Source organism: Pseudopipra pipra, chromosome 19 (genome assembly GCF_036250125.1).
Source record: "Pseudopipra pipra isolate bDixPip1 chromosome 19, bDixPip1.hap1, whole genome shotgun sequence".
Taxonomy (NCBI): Eukaryota; Metazoa; Chordata; class Aves; order Passeriformes; family Pipridae; genus Pseudopipra; species Pseudopipra pipra.
Window position 1 is genome coordinate 5,439,053 of NC_087567.1, and position 24,871 is coordinate 5,463,923.

Here is a 24,871-nt window from a genome sequence, read left to right on the forward strand (position 1 = left end):
AGGCGGCGCCGGGCGCGGCGCAGAGCGGAGCGGAGGATGCTGCGGGCGGGGGCCGTCGCCAGCCCTGGTCCCGGCCCCCGTCCCGGTCCCGGGCGGGAGGACACCCCGCCGCCCCCCGCCCGCTGAGCCCCGGCCCGGCCATGGGGGCTCTGACCAGCCGGCAGAACGCAGGGGTGGAGGAAGTGGATATCCCCGCTAATTCCGTCTACAGATACCCCCCGAAATCCGGTGAGCCCCCCGGGGGTCCCCGCGTGCCGGTGCCGCCGATGGGGAGGGGGAGAGGGGAGCGAGCCGGGCGGGCACCGGGCACGACCTTGCTCCGGGCCGGGGTGTCCCTGCGCACCCCAAAGCAGACCCTGACACACGGGGGGACACCCTAAAAATCCGGGTCTGGTGCGGGACACCCTGGGTGCGAGCAGGGATGGGGTCACTCCACTCCGGGCGCCCCTTTGCCAGCCCAGCTCGGTTCCCAAACTTGGCTGAGTTGACGCGACTTTAAAGACATTATTATTGTAATTGTTTCTGTACCCGTGTTCTGCTGCACCGGGCTCTGAAGGCGCTTTTTGTGTTTATAGCCTGCCGATCCGTTGCTGGCTGCTCGGGAAAATCCTGGGTTTAAATTCCCGGGAGGATGAGGGAGGCTGGGGTGGGAGGGATTGGAGGGGATCCCTCCTTCCCAGGGCTCTGCCCCACAGCAGCACCCCAGCCTCTGCCTTCCCGGCTCCTCTCCCTGCCTGGAGGCTCGGTGATGATGCATCTCCTGCTCCCGAATCTGGCCCTGTCTCAAACCTTGTGCGTGACCTTGGAGAATCCGTCCCTCCCCTCCATGCCTCACTTTTCCCTGCAAGGGCCGGGCTGAGCTGGTGTCCGGGGGGGGGCATGTGGGGGGCACGGCGGGGGGAGGCGATGGGGTCCGGCAGCGCTTCAGAGCCGCAAAAATACCGGCATCAGGGAACGATGCCCCGGAGCTCCCTGTGTGTGTGTGTGGGGATTGCCACAGGATCCTTGCGGCACTGAATATTATTAATAGGCAACTATTTTGGTAGTTAATAGGATAAGGTAAATGCTTGGATCGTTAGCGCTGTGACAAATTGCTCGCTAATTACAACTAAAGACCTCCTTAGGAAGAATTACAGCCAACACAAACCCTGCGCTTGTCCTGGAAAGCTGCGCTTGTCTTTTTTTTTTTCATTTTAACCTAAAATAGGTTGCACAGCTGGCTGGAGATGGCTGGTCCTTGGCAGCCTGGCCTCCTGGTGGGCTTCTCCAGTTCTGCCTTTTACATGGTTTCAAGGCCTCTGTCACCTTGATGCCAGGTGAAGCTGGACCACCCCATCCATTGGTTTGCTCTTTGCAGGGGCTGTGGCTCCATTAATTAAGGGTTTTTTCCTTGTGACCGTGTCTTATTTAGGGGCCCTTGAAATGTCTGGGTAGGAAAGGGTGGAGGCTGCAAGTCCTGTGCCCAGTTCCGAAGGGAGCAAGTGCACCCAGCTGAGCACTTCCAAACTCATCTCAGCTGGCAGAGATCACCAGGATGATGCTTAACTCCGGCTTCCAGGGGGAAACTGGGGCTCCTGGATGTGCTCAGATGGGCTGGTCCCACTGGTGGGGCTTGGGCAGAGACGGGGAATGGTCCTGGTGCTGTCTGGGGACAGGGGCAGGAGGTGTTCAGGTGACATGGCCATCTGCACTGGGACGAGGGCAGGCTGGTGGCAGTGGGAGATTATGGCTGGTTTGCCTTTAATCCGAGTGGGATTTGCCTTCAGCGCTGCCGGCAGCCTGAAGAGGGGGGATGTGCCGGGTGGCGGAGCCGATTCCTCCGTGGCGGCAGCGCTTCTCACCGGCTGGAAACAGCCGCTGGCTTTGGAAGCCGTGGCCCTGGAGTGGGATCTCATGGACCCTGGGGCATTTCCCTCTCTCTGTGGATGTGGCTTTGTCCGTCGGGCTGCAGGCTCGTTTGGGAGGGCCAGTGCAGCCCGTGGGAATAGGGCAGCTGTGTCTCGTCCCAGATAAACATCTCTCCATCCTGGGGGTCCCATCCCCTCCAGGCAAGGTGTAAATGGGATCAATTAAGCCAGAATTTTGAAACAAAGGCTCGGGTTTACTTCAGTGGCTGTCAAAGGCAATAGGAGGGAGAGCCAGCACAGGCTGTTTATGGAGCCCACTGCCTGGCTAGTGGGATGGCTGTGGGGCAAGTCCCCCACTTGCAGCCCCTGTCACTGGCTGTGGTTGGCACTGAGCTCCCCTGGGGCATGTGGGACCATGAGTAGGGCGCTGGCTGGGCACAGGAGCACAGGGATTAACCCGGCAGTGACACCCCCAGTCCTGGGGGACTCAGTGGTGGCACTGCCAGGGCGGACAAGGGCTGACGCAGCAGTGCTGCAGACAGGGTTTGGCATCACCTCCAGCTGCTGCTGGTCCTGTTTGCCTGCTTTAGAGCACTGAATTAAATAATGGGCTGCCCAGGGGCACCCAGAGCCTTTTAACCATCACAGCACCCTATGCTGGCACTCACTGCCGCAGGGTATCCCTGTGCCAGCACCGTGCCATGGCCACCCGGCTGGGCTGACCGCAGGCTGTGCAAACTCGGTGCTTCCCTCCCTGGGAGCGTGTGGATGGGCTGGGAACGAGCTGTTCTATTTTAGCTGCTTCAGAGAGTGGGGCTGTAACATTTGAGAGCCAGAGTTTGCAGTACCAGAGCTAAGCAAGACCCCATCAGGGCAGCGGTGGCTCAGGGGACAGTGCAAGACATGTGTCACTGTGTGCCAGAGCCACGGGCGCAGCCATAGCACACACCAGGGGCTGTGCCTGTGGGGTTCTCGCCCTTCTCTGTGCACCTGAGCAGGGTGGCATCCCTGGCACTTGTGGGGAAAAGGGCTTGTCAGCTGGTGCCAGATGTGTCCTGTGTGCTGGTGCTGGCAGATGTGCAGGACACACTTTTTTTGCCAGGAACCTCAGGCAGTTTGGGTTTATTCCTCCTTTCCAGCAGCCCTTCCTGAGATGTGACCGTCCTTGACAGGCTCTCCTTCCCCAGGAGTAGGCGTTGGGTGAGGATTTACAATTAGCTGATAATAAGGTGGCTGTGCCTGGGAAGGTGCTTCCCTCCTCTGCCACCTGCCAGTGCCCATGGAATCACCGACACGCTCCTGTGCCAATGCCCTGGGCTTTCCCTGGTGCTTCCCTGGAAGAGCCTGGCACAACTCAAGGCTTTTGTTAAATGACAAGGATTTTGGAGGACCTTCCCTGGGAGGGAGCGTAGGGCTGGTGCTGTTTGCTGTGAAGGGGGAGCTGAAGCCTCTTGGGGCTGTGCTGGGAACCTGCAGGGATGCTTCCGATCCCTGGCAGGGAGACTGGGTGACGGCAGCATGATCCTTGCCCAGTCTGCCCATCCTACAGGAGCCCCCAGCACCCACCAAACTATGGCTGGGGCCATCACACAGAGCCTGTGCTCCATTTTCCAGCTTTTTCCTGGTGCTGGGGCAGCTTTTCTTCAGGTTCAAATATTATTTTTTTACCATCTCCTGCTCTCGCCCCAAGTCAGTGCCAGGAAAAGCTCCTGATGGCCCCATTCTCCCCCAGCTGTGCCGTTTCAGGCGGCTCTGAAGGCACTTTGCTCTCGGGGTTGTTTTTTTTCCACGTGGCCGCGTCCTTCCAGGCGAGCTGCCTATAAATTATGTACATGGAAAATGGGACCTGAAAGCAGCAGGCATCAATAATTGATGGTCGACGTTTGCTAACGGGCACACTGCATCCGGGCATCCCAGTGCCACGGGGCCTTGGGACGAAGCTCTGTGGCCCCACTCACCCCTCCTGCCCCGGTGTTAGATCCCTGCTCCTCCTCCCCTTGGGCTTTGGGCTTGGCTTTGGTTTTTAAATGCAGTATTAAAGCCTGATCCAGTCCTGGACAGTCCCTGCATCTGCTGGAAGCCTCTGACTGCAGTCCCCACAAGCAGAGCTGCAGCCCAGGCTTGAGCTCCTTTGTCTGTGGACCTCAATGGTTTAGTTTTGGGGTGTCCCCAGTGGGGCTGTGGATGGATCTGTGCTGGTGGGTTTGGGGTTTTTTACAAGCCAGACCCTGTTCCCGTGGCTGTTGGGATGCAGGACACTGTGTCCAGCCTACATCCGCTGCCTCTCCTGGCTCCCAGGTGCTTGTGCTCACCCCTCACTGCTGCCCCATCCCTGTCCATCTCCCCCTTTCCCTTCTTTTCCCATCTCAATTCCTGACCCTCTTGCCCAGCTGGATCCTGTGCCACAACATGCTTTCCCCATGCAGCCCAGATCTCATGGACAAGGAGCAAGTACCAGTCAGCTCCTGTCTGGGCTGGGAGGAAAATCTCTTCCAGTGGAGAAGTGCCTGACCTGGGGACTACTCCCAACTTCGGGAACGGGTTTACCCTGCGAGGGAAGAAGGGACACTGGTCATTGCCCAGTGTTCATCAGGGCAATGTGGAGCACATTTTAAGGGCATTGCTGAGCTCCTGGAGGGTCTGCAGCCCCCCCCAAATCCTCCCTTTTGCCGGTGAGCCCTTCCTAGGGAAGGCTGCAAGCTGAGAACTGATGGAATTCGGTTCAGTTGTGCTTTGCCCACCTTCCTGGTGGCAACTGCAGCAAATTTGTGCCTGTGTCTGGACATGCTGCCTTGGGTGGCACACAAGGTCCGTATTGCCGGGCTCTGGGCAGGATCAACCCTGCCTGTTTTGAGGGCTGTGTGCCTGGTCCATGCTGCCCCTTCCTGGCAGCATCCCTGGGGATGTGAGAGCCGGCCTGGCTCCTCTGGGACTTGCAGGGTTCTGGGTTCTCTGGCAGGTCAGGCTGTGCTGCTGCCTCTCCTGCCTCTTCTGGGCATGAGCTGGTGTTTATGCCAAGGATTAGCGAGAAGCTGCTCTCCTGCTCTGCCACCCCAGAGCTGTCTCCTCTTTCTCCTCACAGACCAGAATCTGGCCACCCCTGCCGGTGCAGGGATGGCTGAAGGTCGGGATGACCTTGGGTGGCTCAGACCACGCTGGGGCTCACAGGGATTTCCTGGGAAGAAAAAGGGGAGCAGGTGCTGCAGCTGCCAAAGCTCTGGGGTGTGAATCTGCTCCCGTTAAATCCCACAGGGTGGAGGAGCCCCCGGGTCCTGTGCTGCCATGGGAATAGACCCCTGCACCAGCCTCTCCCCGTCCTGGCTCTGTCTGCCCAGATTTTGGCCGTGGTTGCTGATGTGAGCAGGGAGAAGAGGGGGTGCAGGGCAGTCTTGGCCAGCTCCTTCTTTACCTCTGCCTGCCTGGGGGCTGTCAGCATGTGAGCTCAACCTGAAAGGCTCCCAGCAAGGTGACCCTGGGGACAAAGTCACCTCAGAGCCATCGATCCTGTGGCTTTGTGCCGCTCCATCACCCGGCTGAAGCCCCCTCCTCCCCCTCTGCTGAGGCACTCGCTGTGTTTTCGTTTCCAGGGAGCTACTTTGCCAACCACTTCATCATGGGAGGCGAGAAGTTCGACTCCACACACCCCGAGGGGTATCTCTTCGGGGAGAACAGCGACCTCAACTTCCTGGGGAACCGGCCCGTGGTGGTGGGTACCGGAGGGGATGTGGGGCTGGGGGGGGATCTGGAGCACAGGCACACCCCTTCCCAAAATGGCAGCAGCTGTGTGTGTCATGGGGTGCATGGTATAAGGCTGCTGACTGTCCCCCTCCAAGGGCAGAGCCAGCCAAGTACACTTGGGGTGGCCTGAGTGGACTCTCTGATGTGTAATATAAGGGTTGGGTATTTGCTGCAGCCTGTCCTCCACTGGGGACTAACTCCCAATGGTGAGGGAGAATGGGCTGATTTAATCCAACTCCTTCTTTCTGACTCCCTCTCTGAGATCTGCTTTTCCTTTTGCTTTTCCCATCTCAGCCAGGAGCCATATCCCAGCTCAGAGGGCACAGGTGGGGAGCATGCTGGAGCTGTGCTGTCATGGTGCAGGGTAGAGTGTCTTGGACAGGAAAAGGTGAAAGTATTTCCCAAGCTCTAACAGAAAAAGGGGAAGAAGAGGGGGGGGAAGAAGGGGGGGATTTGGTGAGGGAGAACTGATGGGTTTTGCAGTGCTGGGTGCTGCCAGCTCCAGCTGGTCTCAGGACATGGGGGAACCTGCAACCCACACTCCTGGAGATGTTTTTTGAGCTTGCTGCCTTTGGAAAGGGAGGAAATGAGAGCAGGGTTCAGCCGTGGCAGTGATGTCCCCAGCTCCATCTCAGCAGAGCAGCTCACCAGCATCAGCTGTAGCACTTGTGGGGGGGTCAAGCATTAAAAAAAATTCGAGGTGGGGAATTAAAAGGCTCTAAAGCTTTTCTGTTGAGTTGAGATAAACTTGCCTGATGCTTTGGCTCGGCTTTCAAGTGCTGCATATTCCATGTTGGGCTGGCGAGGCTGCTGCCAGCCAGGTTCCTGTTTCCTCTTTGGAATTGGCTTCAGCAGCATTTTGGCAGGATTGTGCAGTCCTTCAGTGGGGAAGTGTCCAGCCCTGGGCTATGCCAGAGCAGGGATCCTGGCAGAGCCAAGGGCAGGAGCACCCCCAAATCCTGTGAGCACTGGGTGGGCGAAGGCAGAGCCTTTTTCTCCGTCCTCTCTTCTTTCCTGGAAAATGAGAAGTCAGCACTCGGGGTCTCTCTGCAGCAGCGACTGCTGAGAAATCCTCTTGATTACGCTAAAAGCCTCTAAACTGCCCAGTGAGCAGTTCCTGAGTCAGTGGCCCCGACAGCAGAGCAGCAGGGAAGGTAAAGGAACAGCTTGGAAGCAGCAGAGAGAATTAATACGGCGTCACGAGCTAAATTTCACTGCTCCGGCTTAATTACCAATGGCCCTGGGCTGCTGAGCTGGGACCAGGATCCCTCTTCCTGGGGAGCAGGGAGAGCTTTGGGGCTGGGCTTTCGGGTCAGCCAGTTTTGGGGGCTCAGGGAGGGGTTAGGGAGGATTTATGTTGGTTCTGGTCCAAGCCTATCTCCAGGCAACGCTTGGGCATCCTGTCCTGATGCTTCTTGGCTTGTGATGCTTTCATGTTCTGGACTCTTGTGAGAGCCGTGGTTGGGCTGTAAACATTGGAGATGGACATTGCTTTTTTTGGTGGGGATTTATTTTGGGTTCCTTGAGGATCAGGGGCCAGAAGGTCTTGGAAAAATTGTGTCCCAGGTTTTCTCTGAGCAAAGCACTTTGAGCTATGAACAGCACTGCTGCCACAGGGGTGTGCAAAGGACCTGGAGGCTGTGCAGCTTCTCCCTTCCATGGATGCATGATAATCTGGATTTTCCAGCTGTGAACAGGTTCCAGAGGGGCTGGGAAGGGCGTTGCAGGTTTAAGTAGCTGCCACCATGCAGGGGCTGAGGAGCAGAGAAACTGCTGGTGGCACCCCAAGAGCACAGGGGAAGCCTGAGACTGTTGAAACATGACACTGGTTTTCCCTGCCCACACAAACCTGCCAGGGTCTGCTTGTAGAAAAACCCCAAGAAAGATTTTTGAGGCTGGTTATTTTTCACTTCAACAGAAGCTGGCCTGGAACAAATGTTGCTACAGACACGTGGATAATGTTCTTCACCACAACCGTTACCCACTTTTTTCTGTTGTGTTTCAGCTTGATTTAAAGTGAGGAGATGCAAAACGTCCTCTGAATGGCCCCTTTCTGATGTGCAAATCCAGCTTGCAAAATTTAACTTGGGGGGAAAAAAAACCAAAAATCCAGCCACCCCCCAAAAAGAGCTGCTCACACGTGGGTGTGAAAGAGCCCAAAGCAGTTTCTGCAGCACAAAATTTGCCTGTGTCACTTCCCCATCCTGCCCAGCCCAACGGCCCCTGCGGGGGGCACCCAGGGGATTCAGCTGCCCCCTCCCTCCTCTGCCACCCACCCCCGGGGTGCTGCAGCAGGAGGGGGTTTGCACCCATGGGTGCTTTCCCTGCCAGGGCTGGTTTGGGTATGGCTCGGCTGGGCAGAGGTGCCAACGAGCAAGATTTAATTAGTTGGTTAATTTGAACAGCAGGGGATGTATCTCAACACGGCACGAAGTGTCGTGACATGGCTCAGCTCCAGCCCGGAGGCCTTTTCTCACTTTCTCCTTTCCAGCTGCCACGGGTGACTCTGCAGGTGCACAGTTCTGCAGGTGCACGTTTAGTGATTCATTAAAAAGTTCGTTAACACCGGGCTAATGGCTCTGCTGCCCTTTTGCCCTCCTGGAGGGGACCAGAGGAGTGGGACGCAGTTCCACAGTGCTGGAAATTCATTTCCAAAGCCTCTGGTGCCATCAGCCACGCTGCATCCAGCCAGGGCTTTAATCTGCCTTCGGATGGCCCCAGTGGGATCAAAGCCAGTGGGATCGAAGCTGTGGGATGGTTGGATGTTGTAATGCTGGGGTGGTGGAGGAGGGATGGGGCAGAGCTGTGCCTGCCCTGCTGAGTTCTGCCAGCTGCCTGTCCCATCCTGTCCTTCTGAGCCCAGCACAGGTCCCTCAGCCCCATCCATCCCGTTCTGCAGGGCTTTGGGGTCGGGGAAGGAGATGATAGCTTTGGGGACAGGTTAGGTGACTATGGATTTCCCATATGAGGGCACCAGGGACATGGGGAAGGGGCGCCTGGATTGCTGCAGGCCACCCCCACGTGCCACCTGCAATTTGGTCTTGTCCCCTCAGTATTGGGGTGCAGTAGGGTGCCTTGCTGTCCCTCCTCTCTGGGCTGGGGGTGGTGTGGGGGAACAATGGGACACTATTCCCTCTCCTAAGGCAACAGTTGAGGCTCTTTGAGCATCTGCCCTCCCTGATAGCGCCTGACACCCTCCTGGCTGTCCCCTGGCAAGCAGTGACAGCTGGGCAACAAGCTGGGCCTTAATTGGGGCTGATCCCTTCTGGACCTCAACCCACCTGGGAGATGGAGATGGAGAGGGGAGAGGTGGGTCCTACATCCCTTCCCCAGTGCCCTTGGTCTCCTTTGGGTGGCTGTAGTGCCAAGGAGAGGGTGTCCCCTGGGTGCCACTGTGTCCCCTCTCCTCTATAGCCCCTGTGCAGGTGGACAGGAAAGACTGGGAAGGATAATGTCACCTTGGAGGACAGATGCTGCTGCCTGCCTGGTCCTGCCCAGCTGCCCCACTGGCTCTCTGCTCCGGGCATGGGGCTGGAAGGGATCCCACCACCCAAATCCGATCCATCCCAGGGAGGACACAGAGACATTTGTGCCTGTTCCTTGGTTGGTGGGCAGGGAGGGAGCTTCAGCCTCCCCCTGCCCAGCCTCATCCAGCAGCCTGACCATCCATCAGCAGCCGCCTGCCTGTGCCTTAAATCCTCCTCACCCTCCATCCGAAGGGACAAGGAACAGCCCCTCTCTGTGTGACCCCTCCCCAGTGAAATTGTCCCTGCAGAGGGTTTTGGGCTTGCTGTTTGCCGAGGGATGTCCTTGTCACCGTGCTGCCTGCGCCAGCAGGAGCACCCCTGCCCACCCCAATTCCCTCCACAGGGTGTTGGGGCTGGGTCACTGGTGGGTCCGCAGCCACTCTAACCCCCCATGAGCGTCTGCCTTCACCGGTGTCTCTCTCATCCTAGTTCCCTTACGCTGCTCCACCTCCTCAGGAACCCGTGAAGACCCTCAGGAGCTTAATCAATATCCGCAAGGACACCCTGCGCCTCGTCAAGTGAGTCCGGGCACCCCACGGCCATGAGCCACGGGGAGGGAAGGGTCTGGTTGGGTGCTCCCAGGGGATGGTGTGCACGGGGCTGCTCTCATTTCAGCACGGGCAGATAGAAGGGATGAGCCTGTCTCGGTTCCCGCATGCCAGCACAGGCACTGCCGCAGGATTAAAGGAGCTTAGTGCTGCCTTTGAAGTGCTTTGCTGCTTCTTCCTCCCCCACCTTCCAAAGGCTTTGCTGGAGGGAGGCTGGGGATTGCCGCAGGGCTGCGAGATTCGGGATTAGGCTGAAATCTGTCTGCGGCACTTCCCAGCCTGTAGGCTTGACCTTGGGCGTGCTGGGCCCTCCTGGTGTGCCTCAGTTTCCCCTGAGGGAGGGCAGCAGCCCCTTCTTGGGGCCATCAGCGCTGAGGGGGCCAGTCCTGGAGCACCCCGAGCCGTTCCTGAGGGGTGCCCATCTCCTGGACCCTCTGTGCTCCCCAGGTGCTCGGAGGAGGTGAAGACCCCCGGGGAAGAAGTCAGCAAAGCCAAGGTGCACTACAACGTGGAGTTCACCTTCGACACGGACACCCGCGTGGCCATCACCATCTACTACCAGGCAACCGAGGAGTTTCACAATGGGGTGGCCAGGTGAGGAGCCACCAGCCTGGCCCATGTTCCCCTCTAGCCTGGCCTGTGTCCCCTCAAGTCCAGTGTGTGCCCCTGGCTGCTGGACCTGGAGCCTCTCCCTCCTGGAGCGTCTCTCCTCTTCAGGGCACGAGACAGCTGCTGGTGGTGCTAAGGATGGAGGGGGCTCCTTATCTCCCCCCCAGGTGCCACCACCAGGTCCCTGCCAGCTCCTGCCACCTTCTTCCCCATCCCATCCTGCTCCCTCTTTTTACCTTCAGGTCAGAACGGAGACCAGGAGAAATCATTGTCCCTCCCAGTCCTCTCCAGGTTGCATCCCCTCCTGTGCTGTGTTGGCTGCCCTGTGTTTATTTTAGCCCTGAGGATTATTTTAGCCCCTCAGCCCCAAGAAGCATCTGGGAGGGGAGGGGAGGAGTGACCTCCCCCCCACTCCCATCTTCCTGATGTCTCCATGATCTGGGGGGACCAGGGGGAGTGTGGGGACAGCTGTGGTGCCCTGACTCTGTCCTCTCTCCATGGGACAGCTACATCCCCAGGGACAACAGCCTGCAGTCGGAGACAGTGCACTACAAGCGGGGGGTGTGCCAGCAGTTCTGTGTGCCCTCCCACACCATCGACCCCTCTGAGTGGAGCGAGGAGGAGGTGGGTTCCCCCAGCCCCAGCATCCACTGTGGGCCTGATTATGGTGATGAACAAGCAGTGACAGAGGCTTCATCCCACCTCCATCTCACTGATCCTCTTCTCCCGTCTCTCTCCAGCTGGGCTTCGACCTGGACCGGGAGGTGTATCCCATGGTGGTGCAGGCGGTGGTGGATGAAGGAGAGGGTGAGAAGGGGGTTCCTTGTTGGGATGGGCTTTCCCAGTTGCTGGCATTGTGATGCCACCTGGGCAGAGCCTCCTGCTTTTCCTCGCTACCACTGTGGCTCTGCCTGTCCCCTGAGCCCTGCCTGTCCCTTTCTGTCTTGCAGAGCACATCGGGCACTGCCACGTGCTGCTGGCCACCTTTGAGAAGGTAAGTGCCAAGCTGGGGCCATCCTCCCCCTCATCCCCCCTCACCCACCAGGTGTGAGAGCCTGGAGAATCCCTGAGGGGCTCGGGATGGTGCTGCTTGGCGGGGGCTGTTTTGGGGCTGCTCCTCAAATTCTGGCACTATTCCCTCATTTTAAGCACCCACTATAGAGGCATTTGGGCTCAACTCCATTTTCCTTCCTCCAACAAGTGTCCAGCTTTGCAATGCCCGTGACATCCCACAGCTACCTGGTTCTGGGGTGTCAGGAAAAGCCAGAATTCCTGCCAGATGGACTGGCTGGGAGCAGTGGCAGCTGCAGGGTGGGTGGATGCTCCAGCACAGCAGTCCATGGGTGCCCACCCATGTGTTCTCTCCTCCTTCCAGCACAGTGATGGCACCTTCTGTGTGAAGCCCCTCAAGCAGAAGCAAGTGGTGAGTGTCCAGAAGTCCCCAAGGCAGCGGAGGTGCCCTGCACACCCTGCAAGGAGGTGTTGAGGGGCTTTTGGGGAGCCCTAAACCCTGAGGTGGGCAGCAGCCTGCCCTTACCCTGCCCCTGCCTCCCGGGGAGGTTTTTGGATACAATTTTGAGTGTGTCAATGCAAAGAGAATCGATGCATGTCTCTGCTCCTCACCCTTCCCCGTGGGATTGCAGGTGGATGGTGTGAGCTACCTCCTGCAGGAGATCTATGGCATTGAGAACAAGTACAACACACAGGATTCCAAGGTATGTCCCTGCATCCCCCAGCCTGCATCCTGTGGGTCTTCCCTCATACCCTCTTCCCCTCCTTTAGCACAGGTCCAGTCTCTAAAACATGCTCAGGGCAAGAGTTGGCAGCACAGCACAGAGCTGCTGGTGTTTGGGGACGCTTTGTGTTGGCATCCAAGCTGCTGGAGGCAGAAAGCTCAAGGATTGAGCTTTTCCCCTCAAACTTTGTGGTGTGGGAAGGTGATGGCTGGAGCTTGCTGGCTTAGACAGGGAGTGTGGGGCTCAAGGCATGGGATGGGCCTCACGCTCTGCTCTGTATGTGTAAAAGTTGGGGTGAAGGTTGTATCCTCCTATGGGGTTCCTTTTGCCCCATCTCCCAGCCTCCAGCAGGGGAGGAATAAGGTCCAGGGGTGTATTTCAAGAGCAGGCAGCCCGTGGACACAGGCAGGACCTCACAGCGAGCACTCTGAGCACCCAGGCAGTATTTCAGAGCACCCCACCCTCGTGCCATGTGGGCTGGGGACCCTGAGGGCCCTGAGCAGCTCCCATCCTCCCCTTGGGGCAGGTGGCCGAGGACGAGGTGAGCGATAACAGCGCCGAGTGCGTCGTCTGCCTGTCGGACGTGCGCGACACCCTCATCCTGCCCTGCCGGCACCTCTGCCTCTGCAACACCTGCGCCGACACCCTGCGCTACCAGGCCAACAACTGCCCCATCTGCAGGCTGCGTAAGGGCCGGGGGCTGCTGCCTTGGTGGGATGGCTGGCATCTCTGGGGACGGGCTGGCATCTCTGGGGACGGGCTGGCATCTCTGGGGACGGGCTGGTATCTCTGGGGATGGGCTGGCATCTCCCATCCTTCATTCTGCAGTCCCTCCAGCCCCATGTGTGGTGACGCCGTGCAGACTGGGGATGCCCCTCTTGGGAAACGGGGTGGCATTTTTTTGAGGGGCCTCCTCTCAGCACCCGGTTTTCACCCCACCCTTCTCCCCTGCTGCCGCAGCTTTCCGAGCCCTGCTTCAAATCCGAGCCATGAGGAAGAAGCTGGGTCCCCTCTCGCCCACCGGCTTCAACCCCATCATCGCCTCGCAGACCTCGGACTCCGAGGAGCACTCGGTCAGTGCCTGGCTGAATGCAGGACCCCCACCCCTTCCACCCTGCTGAGATCAGGGTGGGAATGTCTGGGGATCCATGTGCTTTCCAGGGAAAAGGCTTACTTGTTTAATGCAAATTGACCAAAATGCAGGGCTGGTATTGCATAAAGAATGGGCATTTGGCTGGGTGTCTGTTCTTTGGGTTTATCTTCTTCCTGGGACATCTTCATCCTGCTGGGAGCAAGGGAATGCAGAGAAATGGGTCAGGGAGGATCCTCACCCTGTCTCTTCCCTCTCCTCAGTCCTCAGAGAACATTCCCCCTGGCTATGAGGTGGTGTCGCTGTTGGAGGCCCTCAACGGGCCACTGACACCCTCGCCGGCTGCTCTGCCACTGCGGGCCCTGGGGGACCCCCCGGGCGTGGGGACCCTCCCCTCCTATGGCAGTGACGGCCCCCTGCCTGCCTTGAGGGCCCTCTCGCCCCTCCAGCGCCTGCCTGACTGCGGCCCCCCGGGGCTCAAGCTGAAGAAGAGCATCTCCAAGTGAGTACCAGGGTGGGCACAGGGGGCTGGGAGGGCTCAGGGGGTCTGTGGGCAGGGGTGAAGCCCTCTGCTTTGCCCTCTCTGGCCAGGTCCATCTCGCAGAACTCCTCCATCCTGCCTGAAGAGGAGGACGAGAAGTCGTGCACCGAGTCGGAGCCGAGGGTCTCCAGGAGGAGATCCCCGGCCCGGTGCGAGGAGGTGAGTGCTGGTGGTGAGTTGAGGCACTGGAGGGGCAGCCGGTTTGGGGAGGCTCGGAACCAGAGGGTGTGGCTGCGGTTTGCCCCTCCTGGCTCTTCCTCCGTCCGTAAGGATGCCTTGGTGAGGCAGTTAATCCAAGCTGAATATCTTCTATCCCACTCTTCCCATGGGCTCCTCTTCCAGGAATGTGGTGCGACACCGGAGAGTGAAAACTTCACCCTGTCATCATCAGGAGCCATTGACCAGTCCTCATGCACTGGGACACCCCTCTCCTCCACCATCTCGTCCCCGGAAGGTACAGGTGGGCCTTCCCTCAGAAGTGGGGCTCGGGGGTGCTGGCAAGGCAGGAGAGTGGCATCGTGGTCTTGGGACCCTCCCACTGCAGGGGGATGCAGAGTGGGTTGCCATGGCCCTTCCCACCCTGCCACGGGCATTGCATGGAGCCCCAGGGTGTCACCTCTGCTTTGTCACTCGTAGACCTGGAGATGGGGCAGATGGAGGCACCAATCATGTCTGCTTTGTCATCCCATAGAAATGGGGGGCTGTGAGGCTCAGGACCCACTGCTGGCAGCTTTGCACCTATCCCGTCTCCATGGCATGCAGCCAGTCCTTCCTCCTCGTTAGCCCCCTCTTTAATTAGCGGGTGCTGTGCCGTGATTTGCACTGATGGGCTGGGGGGGTCCAGCAGCCCCGCTCAGCCCCTGCTCTCCCCCAGAGCCCGTCAGCAGCAGCCTGGCTCAGTCCGTCATGTCCATGGCCTCCTCCCAGAGCCAGCACTCCCAGCTCAGCACAGACACTGTGTCCTCCATGTCTGGCTCCTACGTTGCTCCTGGCACAGAGGAGGAAGAGGAGGAGGAGGAGGAGGAGGAGGGGGACATGCTCCCCTCACCTGCAGCCGCAAGTGTCACAGCCTCTGATGGAGAGGTAGGGGCTGAGGGGTTGTTGATGGTGCCCATCATCCCCAGGTTGGAGAACTTTCCCATGGGATGTAACTTCTCCTCCAAACCCACTGACACCAGACTTTTTTTTTGTTTTTCCTTCCATCTTTCCCCCCTTCTTCCCGCAGTCAACGCCTGTGGAATCCCCAGATGTGAACTTTGTCAGCATCTCTGCCGAGGAGCTCGATGCTGAGGTAACTGTAACTACCCCATGAGGGACTGGGAGCTGTGGTGACTCCCAGTGTGGAGGGGGGATCCCAGCTGCATCTGTTTCTGGGTGCCCACTGAGGGGGAAGCTGGGCAGCTCGCACCACATTCCCCTGGGGCTGGGATGAGGAAGGAGCTACTGACACATCCATGTCCCTGCGGGCTGCCCTGGGGATGGATGGGGCAGTGGGACTGTCCCCTGGCCATGATCATCCTCCTGGTCCATGGAACCCCTGGGGCTGGGGACATTCCCCCAGGGGCACCTGGGAGCAGCCCCTGGCTAATGCTGCCTCTTGCCTGTGCTGCAGGGCAACGATGTGCTGGAGGATGAGGACGCCTCTCCCACGCAGGAAGACGGTAAAAGGCCCCGGCTTGTTGTTGTCCCTTCACATTCAGGTCGCTGTCACCAGTGGGCAGCCATGGGTGGCGGGTGCTGTGTTGTCCCCAGCTCCCCTCCCTGCCATCAGGGACAGCCCTGGGTGACTCCACAGGCACCAGAGGCGGGAAACATCAGTCACAACAGGGCCACCCATGGGTGGGTTGAACACCAGTGGGTGGGGGAGCCAGGTGGCTATGGGGGACCCCAATGAGCTCAGTGCAGGACATGGAGCAGGTGATGGTTGTTGTGCAGGATCCAGTGGTTTTTCCAACGAGCCAAGTGAGAAAGAGGCTTCTCTGTGTTTTCCCCCTCAACAAGGTTTTCCTTGCATCTCTGAAAGCCTCTCCTATAGGGATTAATGTCTGGGCTGATTCCGATAGGAAAGAGGCTGCAAAGCTGTTCCCCTTGGGATGCTTTCCTCACGTTTTTTGGCCTGTCCTCAGTGTGATTTCACAAGTCAACACATGCACATTAAGGCCTTCTCTTGCCTCCTCCCTTGAGCTCAAATAGCCAAGGAAAGAGGTGCCATCAGCCACCAACTGCCCTGGATTGCTTTTGGGCAATAAGGAGGCCCATAGTGTGCTCCTTTGCATATTTGCAAGTTTCTTGTTAGCAAAAATATGCCAAAACTTTCCCTATCCAACCCGGATACTGAGCCAAGCTGGAAAGCAGGAACACCCATCCCCAAAATGTGGCCTCTGCCCTGCAGAGAGGCTCCTGCTGATGGGGAGACTCAAATATGACAAGTAGGGACAACTAGGGGCTGTGGTGGATGTCCACAGGCATCCCAACAACTCTGGGAGCAGGATGGCCTTTCTCTTTAGGACACGGTCCTGCTCCCATTCTCAGCGGGGCTTATTTGGGAACATCCCTCCTGAGGTCCAGTCGCCTGCATCTAATGGATGCAGGCAAGGAACCGGGGGCTGATCTCTCGTACAGGTGATGCTAAGAAGCAGAGTTAACCTCCCTCAGCCCCAAAAGCCTCCATTTCCCTGCAAAAGCTTGGCTACGGCTTCTTTTGCCCCACGCATCCAGCTGCTCCCTCCTCCTGGCACCCACGCGGCTCTCACACGCACCGATGGTGCCGGAGAGGCTCTGGCAGGAGGTGATTGATGCCACCATGGCCTGGCTGTACCGACCAGGGACCGCTCAGCTGGGCAGGGGGGAAGGTTTGGCTGAACCCTGGGCAGTTCACGCGTGTGCCCATCACCACATCCTCGCTGTCCCGCTGCCCTCCCGTGTGAGGAAGGGAGCAGCTCGGGCTGTGCCCAGGAGTTATTGTCCACTCTTCACCCGCTCCGACCTGGATGCATTGTTTTTATCTATTTTTTTACTTTTGAAAGAGGCTGGGGAGGAGAGAGGAAAAGCCCCAGAAACCCCACCCCCCAGTGCTAAAAGGCAGTGTGGAGCCCCAGCACCGTTAACTGCCTTAACTCCCTTCCAGGCCCGAGGACAGGCGCTTTCCTCGGTCTGAGGTGTGACAATAACAATGACATGGGCATCGCACACGTGAAAGCGCTGGACAATAAACTGTGCTCTGAGGCCTGCTTACCTGGTGAGTGGCCGTCTGCTGAACATGAACTTGGGGTGGGGGGGGACAGTCCCACTCTTCCCTGCATCCCTCCAGCCCTTTGCGTCCATCCCTCCTCTCCCATCACCATCATTCCCGCCATCCCCACCAGGTTGTCCTCAGTGCACCCCACCACCCACCTCACTGCAGGGCTGAGCACCAGGCACGTCACCACCCATAGGTCAGGGTGGCCTGTCCCTGCTGGAATGTCCCCAGGGGGCTGCAGACCTGCTTTGATGGGATGCTCTGTCCCTTGGCCAGGGAGCTGCTGGCACCCCAGAGGGCACCTGGGAAGGTGGCACAACTGTAGCCTGGTCCCGGCTCGTGGTGGGAGCAGCAGTATTTGCATTGAGATGTGATCCACAGCCAGTCCAGCTTTACTGCCTGCCTCTTCCTCCTCTTCCTCCAAGGCCAGGGAGATGGGGCATGTCAGATTGGGTCATCTTTCTACAGAGCCCCACATTCATCCCTCTTTCCCATTTCTTCACGCTTTCTCTCCCACCCTCCTTCCAGTTCTTTTTCCTCCCTCCCTCTCTCCATCTCTTTTTCTCTTCTTCCTTCCCCCCAGGCTCCTCCGTCCGTGTGAAAGTTCATGTTCGCTCTGTGCCAACACGGTTTTCTCCACCCACGCTTGTGTCCCCTCCCTGCCCAGAGTTGCACAAAGGTGACAAATGTATTGGTGACCCCTGGTCCCTGCACAGGCCAAAGGGAGCAGTGGGCTGGGGACCCTTCCTCAGCCTGTGTGTGGAGAAATGGGGCAAAAAACCAAGACAAAGCCCTCCGAGGGGTTTCCATCAATACATTTGTGGACAAGCTGAAAGCAACTCTGCCCTTGCCTTGCCCCTTTGCCTAACTTTGTGGCAGGTCCGAGACCTGCAGCAGGTGCTGGAGAGCCGAGAGGGTGGGTGAAACCCACTGGAGGGAAGGGAAATCCTTTTTTCCCCACTACTCCTTTGGGAAAGCCTCCTCTCCTGCTGCTTTGCCTGTTCCTGGTGGTTTCTGTGCAGGAGAAACACAGCTGAGGCTCTTGGGGAGGAACATGCTCCTGCCACAACAGTCCTGTGTCCCCTCCATCACCCTCTGGAAGCAGCTGCCTGAGTCCTGCCCAGGAGGGCTGGGGAGGGAGCTGGGGGGGATATCTCAGCAGCACCTCTGCCTTGCTGGGGAGCCTGGCAAAGCATCCCTTGGCTGTGGCACCAGCCAAAGCCATCCTTGACTGCATCCCCCTTGGTTGTGCTGGGGGGAGGATGAGGGAGCTTTGCAGCCCAAACGGCTCCAGCACAGGGTCAGATTCTTGCTCTGCTGTGAGGAGTGCACTGGCCGTGTCCCCAGCCTGGGCTGGGGTGCAGGATCTGGCCCCTGGGACGAGCCCAGCCAAGGATGGACTCTCCATCCTTTGGCCACCACGCCAGTCCCTGTGTCCGGCGGCTGTGCTGCTTGGAGCCCTCGGCACGGAGCTGCCCTGCTGCCAGCATGAGGGGCGATCCAGCCTCGGCATTTGCGGGGAAAAGCAGGGAATTGCTACTCGTGCCAGGGCCAGGGGCAGAGGAGGTGCAGAGCGGGAGCTTTGGGGCTGCCCCTGGTCCCCCGAGGATGGCAGAGGGGCCAGTGGGAAGAACACCAGTGATGTTCTCCCCCCCTTTACACTCACTGTAGGACATGATGTGTTTTTTCCACATCATGATGGACAGTGATTAATGTTTTACAACTTTCCTTTTTCAGATGTTGTACCAGTTTGTGTAGATCAGGATGTTCCAACAGTTTTTAACCAGAGTAATGTCCATCCCAGGAGTGGTTGGAGGGAAAGTGTCATGTAACACGATGTTGTCGTGTGTGCTCTGGTACAGTTTTTGGTAGAGAATAGTTGAAGTCACAGCCTGCTCTATAGCTAAAGTTACAAGTATGTAGAATCGAGTGGTTACAAAGCTGTATCTTTGTCATCCACTGTTTAATTATCACAAGGGGTTCTTAGACATACACACCCTTGTTCTATGGATACTAGGATGTATTCAGGATCAGTGTCAGGAGACATTTCAAAATGACAGACACAGCTCTGTGTCCAAACAGGCACCTTGGGCTTTCAAAGTATTACTTTCACATATAAACCCCTGTCATTGTCTCACCACACAACCATCTACATCAATGATTTGCTGTGTGTGTATGATTGTTTTTAAAAGCCTGTGCTTGATGTTCTGGTGGATCAAGCACAACGATGGGGTGTATGGTATAGACTGAAGCATTGCATATTGCTAAGACAAAAGCTGTGGCCTTATTAGCAATGAGGAGGTAAGAAAATCTGATTAAAGACCACCAGGATTGAAATTCCCTTTCAAATGCAGTGGCATTATCCAAAATTACCTTTGGAATTTCACTTAAATTCAAAATAAAAGTCCATTTTTCCCTTCTCTGATTATCACAGCACTGATAGAGTGTAGCCATAACTGAGCTGGCATACAGCTGAGTGCTGAAGGCACTTTGCTTTGAGCAATTCCCAGAGCATCAGTCAGTTGGTTGTTAGCATTTCGGTATTTTTCTGAGACAGAAAAGATAGCTGAATGTGACACTGTGTGTTTCAGAGAGAGGGTTAGGAAGACCTTAAGGGTTGCTCTGTAGTGCTCAAATTATTAATGGTTGTACCCAATTTATTAGCCAGAGTTTCCAGATCAATATTGTTCAATATCCCTCTTCCAGTTCCCAATATACTGGTTAGATGTGAAAGGTGATGACCTCTGGTTTAGTGGGAAAAACCATCCAGTAGAGGAGGCACCTGTAAAAGGTGAACATTTTGGTCTGATAGTAGAAACATTGGTCTGCATGGACATTTCTGCTTTCTTTAAGGAACAAGGAGAAACAATGTTTGTTGTTGTCCAACCAGTTTGACCTCATATGGTCTGACCAGTGAAACATTTGGGGCAATTTTATGGGTTTTGGAGTAGTTTTGGGGGCAATCATGGAGAGTGTGCTTAAACCCTCTAGGACGCAGTCAGATTCTATATCATAAGGAGATAAGACCAGTTTTGTATCTTTCAATTTACAATCCTTTAGGTTCACAGTGAGACAGACTGGGGGTGTTCCATATCCTGTGGTTTTGTTTTGGCTGTATCGTTCATAAAATTTCTAAGGACTTGTACCCAGTGCATGACAACCCCATTCACTGATTTTAGGGGACCTTTGGAGACAGTTACACACTGGCCCTTGAGATCCTTGGTGTTTGAGAGGCCACGTCTAGGAGAGCTTCCAAGCCAGTGGAATGATGTTGAGATCTGATAATTATATTTTTGCCTTCTCTGTAATGGAGATGTGGTTCCTCAAAGGTGTTGTGAAATCTCTGCAGATTTCAATCTGGTGGGAAAAGGCTTTGGGAGGAGGCGAAAGGCCACATCCCAGGGATTTTAGGACACAAGGTTTAACTAAAACATACAGATCTGTGTCCTGAGTGGATCCTGCAGAGCTGTGGGGTGTGTAGGGAGTTACAGAGGCTGTCCACAGGACTCAGAGCATCCTTTGGCTGTGGCCACAGTCGGGGGACAGGGTGGCAAAAACAGCTTTGGAAAGAGAAACTGGGGGAAGGCTCCTGCTGAAAAGGTTGGCACCAAGGTGGGAGGGCTGGGGAGCTGCTGCAGAAGACCTGAAATCTCCCGAGGGCTTTTGCTGATTTAAAGCCACAGATGCTCTGAGTGATCCCACAGCAGGCCAAGGGAGCTGGTTGGGTTTCACTGTGATGGGATTTAGGAGCTGGTCTGCCCAGGACAGGTTTGCTGGCTGCTGATGGCAGGGGAAACCCCTCCTGCAGCCCAAGAGGTGGGCATGGGGCTGATACCCTGCTTCAGGGCCAGACCCTGTCCTGCTGCCCCAACCCTGCTCCTCAGCAGCCTCCCAAGGGTGCACTGAGCTGAGCTGGGTCTCTGCACTGAAGCTCTGCAGTGACTTAGGCAATATCAAGCTCTTAATGGGATTTCAGTGTGCATGTACATGTGGTCCTGTTTAATTATCCATTCCCTCCGGGATCTGCAGACTTACCATGCCTCGCTCTCCAGCCTGAGCTCGCCATGAAAAGCCAGTCGAAATGGTAGCTGTCACCTCCCATAAATCAGCAGGCAGCAGGATTTTGTTGCTCCCCCTCTGGGAAAGCCTCAGCCCTTGGCCTTAACATGCCCTCACACGGTCCCCCTGGCTCAGAGCTGCTCTGGGCACAGGGTTTAACCTCGCTGGTGGGTGCAGCCCCCTGCTTTAGGGGCGCACCCGCTTCCTAAGCCCCTGATTGTTTGTGGTGGGACACAAGCCTCTGCCCTCACCCTGTCCCAACTGCAGGGTGCTGCCTGAACTGGAGGGAGCCTGCAGCCGGAGAGGAGTCATGCAGGGACCCTGCTGCCCCGCACCATAAGCATGCCCACCCCTCAGTTCTTCTTGGCACGAAACCCCAGGAGGCCCCACGCATGAGGGACCCCTCCCGCCGTGCCCGGTGGCAGCTCCCTGCCTCGTTCGCAGGCGGCGAGACCCCCGGTCCCCCCCGGTCCCCCCGTTTGCTCTCTCGCGTGCATGTCCCCGCGCCGCCGCCGCCTCTCCCGCCTTCACCATGTGCCTTCTGGTCTCTCCTGCCACGCAGCCGCCGTGCCGGACTCCTGCCCCATTAACATTGAGGAATAGGTATGAGACCCCCAGAGCCTGCGCCCGCCTCGCGCCCCATCACCCTGGGGGGGGGTTGGCGCTGGGTTGGCGCCCCTTGTTCCGGCATTGCTGGCAACCCCCTCACTGTCCAGGCCACGGTGACATCCCTTCGTGCCCAACCTGAAGCCCCACAGGGCATCTGCATGTGCCCTCTGGCTGGGCAGGGCAGGCAGAGGCAGCCCCCTTCGTTTGGGTTATTCAAACCCAGCCACGGTCACGCTGTGATTTCTGTTTGGCCCTCGGCATTCCCGAGAAACCGGGGGTTCAAGGGGCCCCCCCAGCCTGGAGAGGTAAGTGCAGGCACTCGCCAGCCCTCACTGCAGCCAAAAGCCTAAGGGGATCTGGGGAGGTGGGCGTTACTTGGGAGACTAAACCACATCCCCCGTGGAAAGATGAGCTGAGAGCGCCGGTGGGTTTTGGGAGCCCCTGACCCCCCGTTTTCTCCCCCCAGGCCCAGAGGCCGCCAACAACAACGTGCGGCTGCAGCAGACGCCCCGGCCCCGCCGCCCCCCCGGCACCCGAGACCTGGAGCAGGCAGCGACCGCCCTGCCCGTGTGAGGGCTCAGCCTGGGCGGGGGCATGGACCCCCCTGCCCACCCAGAGGGACCCTGGTGTCCGGGTGCCAAGGGCGTCACCACCTCCACCCCTCGGCTGCACCAGGACTGACTTTCAAAAGAAAAGACGGTAACCTCGACTTTTCCTTGGGGGCTAAAGCCATGACACTTTGGAGCCCCTCAGTAGCACCTTCCTGTTCTCCAGCCCTGACAGGGGTGGGTCACCTCCTGCCCCCGGCCATCTCACACCCCCCCGGCTCCTCTCCTCCAGCATGTGGAGCAGATGGGACAGGGTCAGCCCACAAAAGGGGTCCTGAGGTGTGGATGGATGGAGATGATGGGAGGATGGTGCTCAGGGGTGTGGGTTCAGGATGAGTGGTGGCATTGGTATCCTCAGTGCATGAGTTGGTGACCTTCATGGAGGGCTGCCCCCCACCCCCCAAGTTTGCTGGCCCATGCCCCTGCCACGGCGTGGGCTGTCCCCATGCCATGGGATGTCCCCATTAATGCACTGACAGTGATGGTGCCCCCCAGCTCCCCTTCCCTCCACCCTCCTCCTGAGCAGCACGTGGGCTTCAGGGCCTGGCCCTTGAGGTTTCTTTTCCCCAGGAGATGGAGCAGGGTGGCAGGGGTGGCAGGGCACCTGGTACCACCCCCAGCATGGTCACCAGCCCCTGGGACATTGCTAACTTACCCTCACTGTCTTCCGCCCTGCTGTGAGCTCAGGGCTCAGGGCTGTGCCCTCTCTCTGGAACAAGTGCCAAAAGTGTCACCCCCGTCCCACCCGTCCTGCCCTTCCCATCGCACTTTGTAGCACGGGGTGGATGAGGATGCGGGAGCTGCCCCCCCATCCCTCCATCCCCATCCCTCTGGCCAGGGTTGGGCCAGCAGCATAAGTGGATTTTGCTCCAGGGGACAGACACACCGGGACAGCAAAGGGATAGGGATGAAGCCACAGACCTCGGGGACCTGATGGGGCCGTTGGCAGAGGCCAGACTTCGCTCCAGGGAGCACCAGGGACAGTCAGAAGCCACTTTGAGGGGCATCAGACCCAATCTCCCAAGCTCTGGATCTGTTTGGGGCAGCCCAGGGTAGGAGGCTGAGCTCCCTTGTCCTCACTTGGTTTTGTCATGCAAGTGTGATAGCAAAGGCCACCTCCTCTCTGCAGGAGGACGCTGCAGTTCAGAGCCACCTTAGGACAGAGATGCTCATCCACAGAAAGCAATATCCCTGTGGGGAGTGTGTGGGAAGCAGGTCCCCACTGCCAATCCCCACGTCAGACCATGGGCTGTGCTGGTGGCTGTGGCTCCTAAAGGGGAAAGAAGCCCTTTTGGGGGCTGGGAGGTGTTTTCTCTGCCTGGCTCACAGCCAGGGAACTGCTCACTCCATGGCCCCGGTGTGGGTCCTGTCAGAGGTGGGTTTGGAGTCAGCCATCCTTCTGCTCCCTCCTCCGGGCTGGCACTCTGTCATATCTCCTGGAAGCTCAACAGCTCCCAGATTCCTCCCTGGGAACTCAGGGCTGGGCACTTGACGTGAAGTGACATCTCCAAAATGCCATCCTGTGGGATGTGGGACGGGAGCTGCAAACAAATGGGACACAGGGCTCGTCCCTCCAGTGGTGGGGATGAGCCCTGTGTCCCATTTGGGGACAGGCTGCATCCCCCTGTGGGGACCTGGGTTTGGGTGTCCCAGCCCCAAGGAGCCACCAGCATTGTTCTGGGCACAAGGAGAGCTTTGGGGGTTCACCATCATGCTGAGCTGGGAAAACCAGGGAGGCCACGTCTTCCATAACCTTCCAGCACAGGCAGGGGCAGGAAAATCAGGCTGATGCTCCAGGAGTGGCTCATCTACCAAAGCCCAGCCTTCCTCATGGTTTCCAAGGGGACAAGGAGAGCTGGCCTGGCACCCTGGCACAGGGTTGTGATGGTGCTTGTGGCTGCCAGCAGGTCAGGGCAGAGCAAGCAGGTCCTGGGACTGACTGGGAGGGTTTTCTGGCTGCTCCGAGCTGTGTGTCCCCAAGGCTGCAGGAGTGGCCAAACAAGCTCATTGGGTGGCTGCAGACCCGGGTGGCTGTGGGTGGGCACTGCCCCTCACTGTGGGTGGGCACTGCCCCTCACTCGGAGCGACCATGGCTGGCAGTGAGCCTGTGGTGATGGGGAGGAGCCAGGAGGATGCTGTGGCCCAGTAAAGTGCTGCTGCCTGGCTGTGAGCAAAGAATCCATCCTCTGGGTGGCACAGGAGAGACGGGATTTGGGCATGGGTGACACCCCAGAAGGGACAAGGGACAGGCAGGAGCTGCCAGCGCAGTGTGGGGTGAAAGGGAACAGCCCCTTGTCTCACGGGGCAGCCCCTTGTTCCAGCGATCCACCAGTCGCTGGATTTAAGGAAGGAAACCAGATTGCTGCTTATGACTTTGCTTTGAGCATGTTTTGGGTTTTAAGAGTATGTTTAATAAAGGGTATCTTATGTCGACAAAGTGTCCGGAGTCGTTTTGTGGTTTGCAGGCTGAGGGCAGTCAGGGTTTGTGGGGCTTGGTGGGTGGAAACCCTTTTTGGCTCGAAGTGTCCACCTACATGTCACCCAGGCACCTCCCCCATACCAGCCCAGCTGCTTCAAATGTCCTAAAACACTTCCCAAGGTTCCTTTGAACTTGCATTCCCAACCCATCCTAAATTGTGCCTCCTCTGAGCCCAGTATGGAGACAGGACAAATGCAAAAAACTCTGCAGGAAGAGTCTGACTTGGGGTAGAGGCACCTTCC

General features: G+C 57.8%; 1 protein-coding gene across 10 annotated transcripts; it reads left to right on the top strand.

The window, feature by feature from the left end:
* RNF157 (ring finger protein 157) lies at positions 1–24,587 on the top strand. Of its 10 annotated transcripts, XM_064675789.1 has the most exons (21): positions 1–228; positions 5,435–5,553; positions 9,542–9,630; positions 10,108–10,254; positions 10,776–10,893; positions 11,010–11,076; positions 11,220–11,263; positions 11,645–11,692; positions 11,913–11,984; positions 12,532–12,691; positions 12,966–13,078; positions 13,359–13,597; positions 13,687–13,795; positions 13,979–14,096; positions 14,511–14,719; positions 14,862–14,927; positions 15,249–15,297; positions 16,764–16,874; positions 17,458–17,553; positions 21,496–21,536; positions 22,009–22,110. In XM_064675789.1, exons 1-20 carry the CDS (start codon positions 141–143, stop codon positions 21,534–21,536), a joined length of 2,103 nt encoding a protein of 700 aa, XP_064531859.1. In that variant the 5' UTR covers positions 1–140; the 3' UTR covers positions 22,009–22,110. The 10 variants fall into 10 exon arrangements, with proteins under 10 accessions (XP_064531859.1, XP_064531857.1, XP_064531863.1 ...); XM_064675787.1 differs by lacking the exon at positions 17,458–17,553 and having other exon boundaries at positions 21,378–21,536; XM_064675793.1 differs by lacking the exon at positions 17,458–17,553.
* Positions 24,588–24,871: the final 284 nt, after the last annotated feature.

Bases quoted from the DNA above. Each gene is read 5' to 3' on its own strand.
- RNF157 (XM_064675785.1), top strand. From the start codon at position 141: ATGGGGGCTCTGACCAGCCGGCAGAACGCAGGGGTGGAGGAAGTGGAT. The intron at 12,692-12,965 runs GTAAGGGCCGGG...CTGCTGCCGCAG, and splicing joins CTGCCCCATCTGCAGGCTGC to CTTTCCGAGCCCTGCTTCAA. The intron at 14,720-14,861 runs GTAGGGGCTGAG...TTCTTCCCGCAG, and splicing joins TCACAGCCTCTGATGGAGAG to TCAACGCCTGTGGAATCCCC.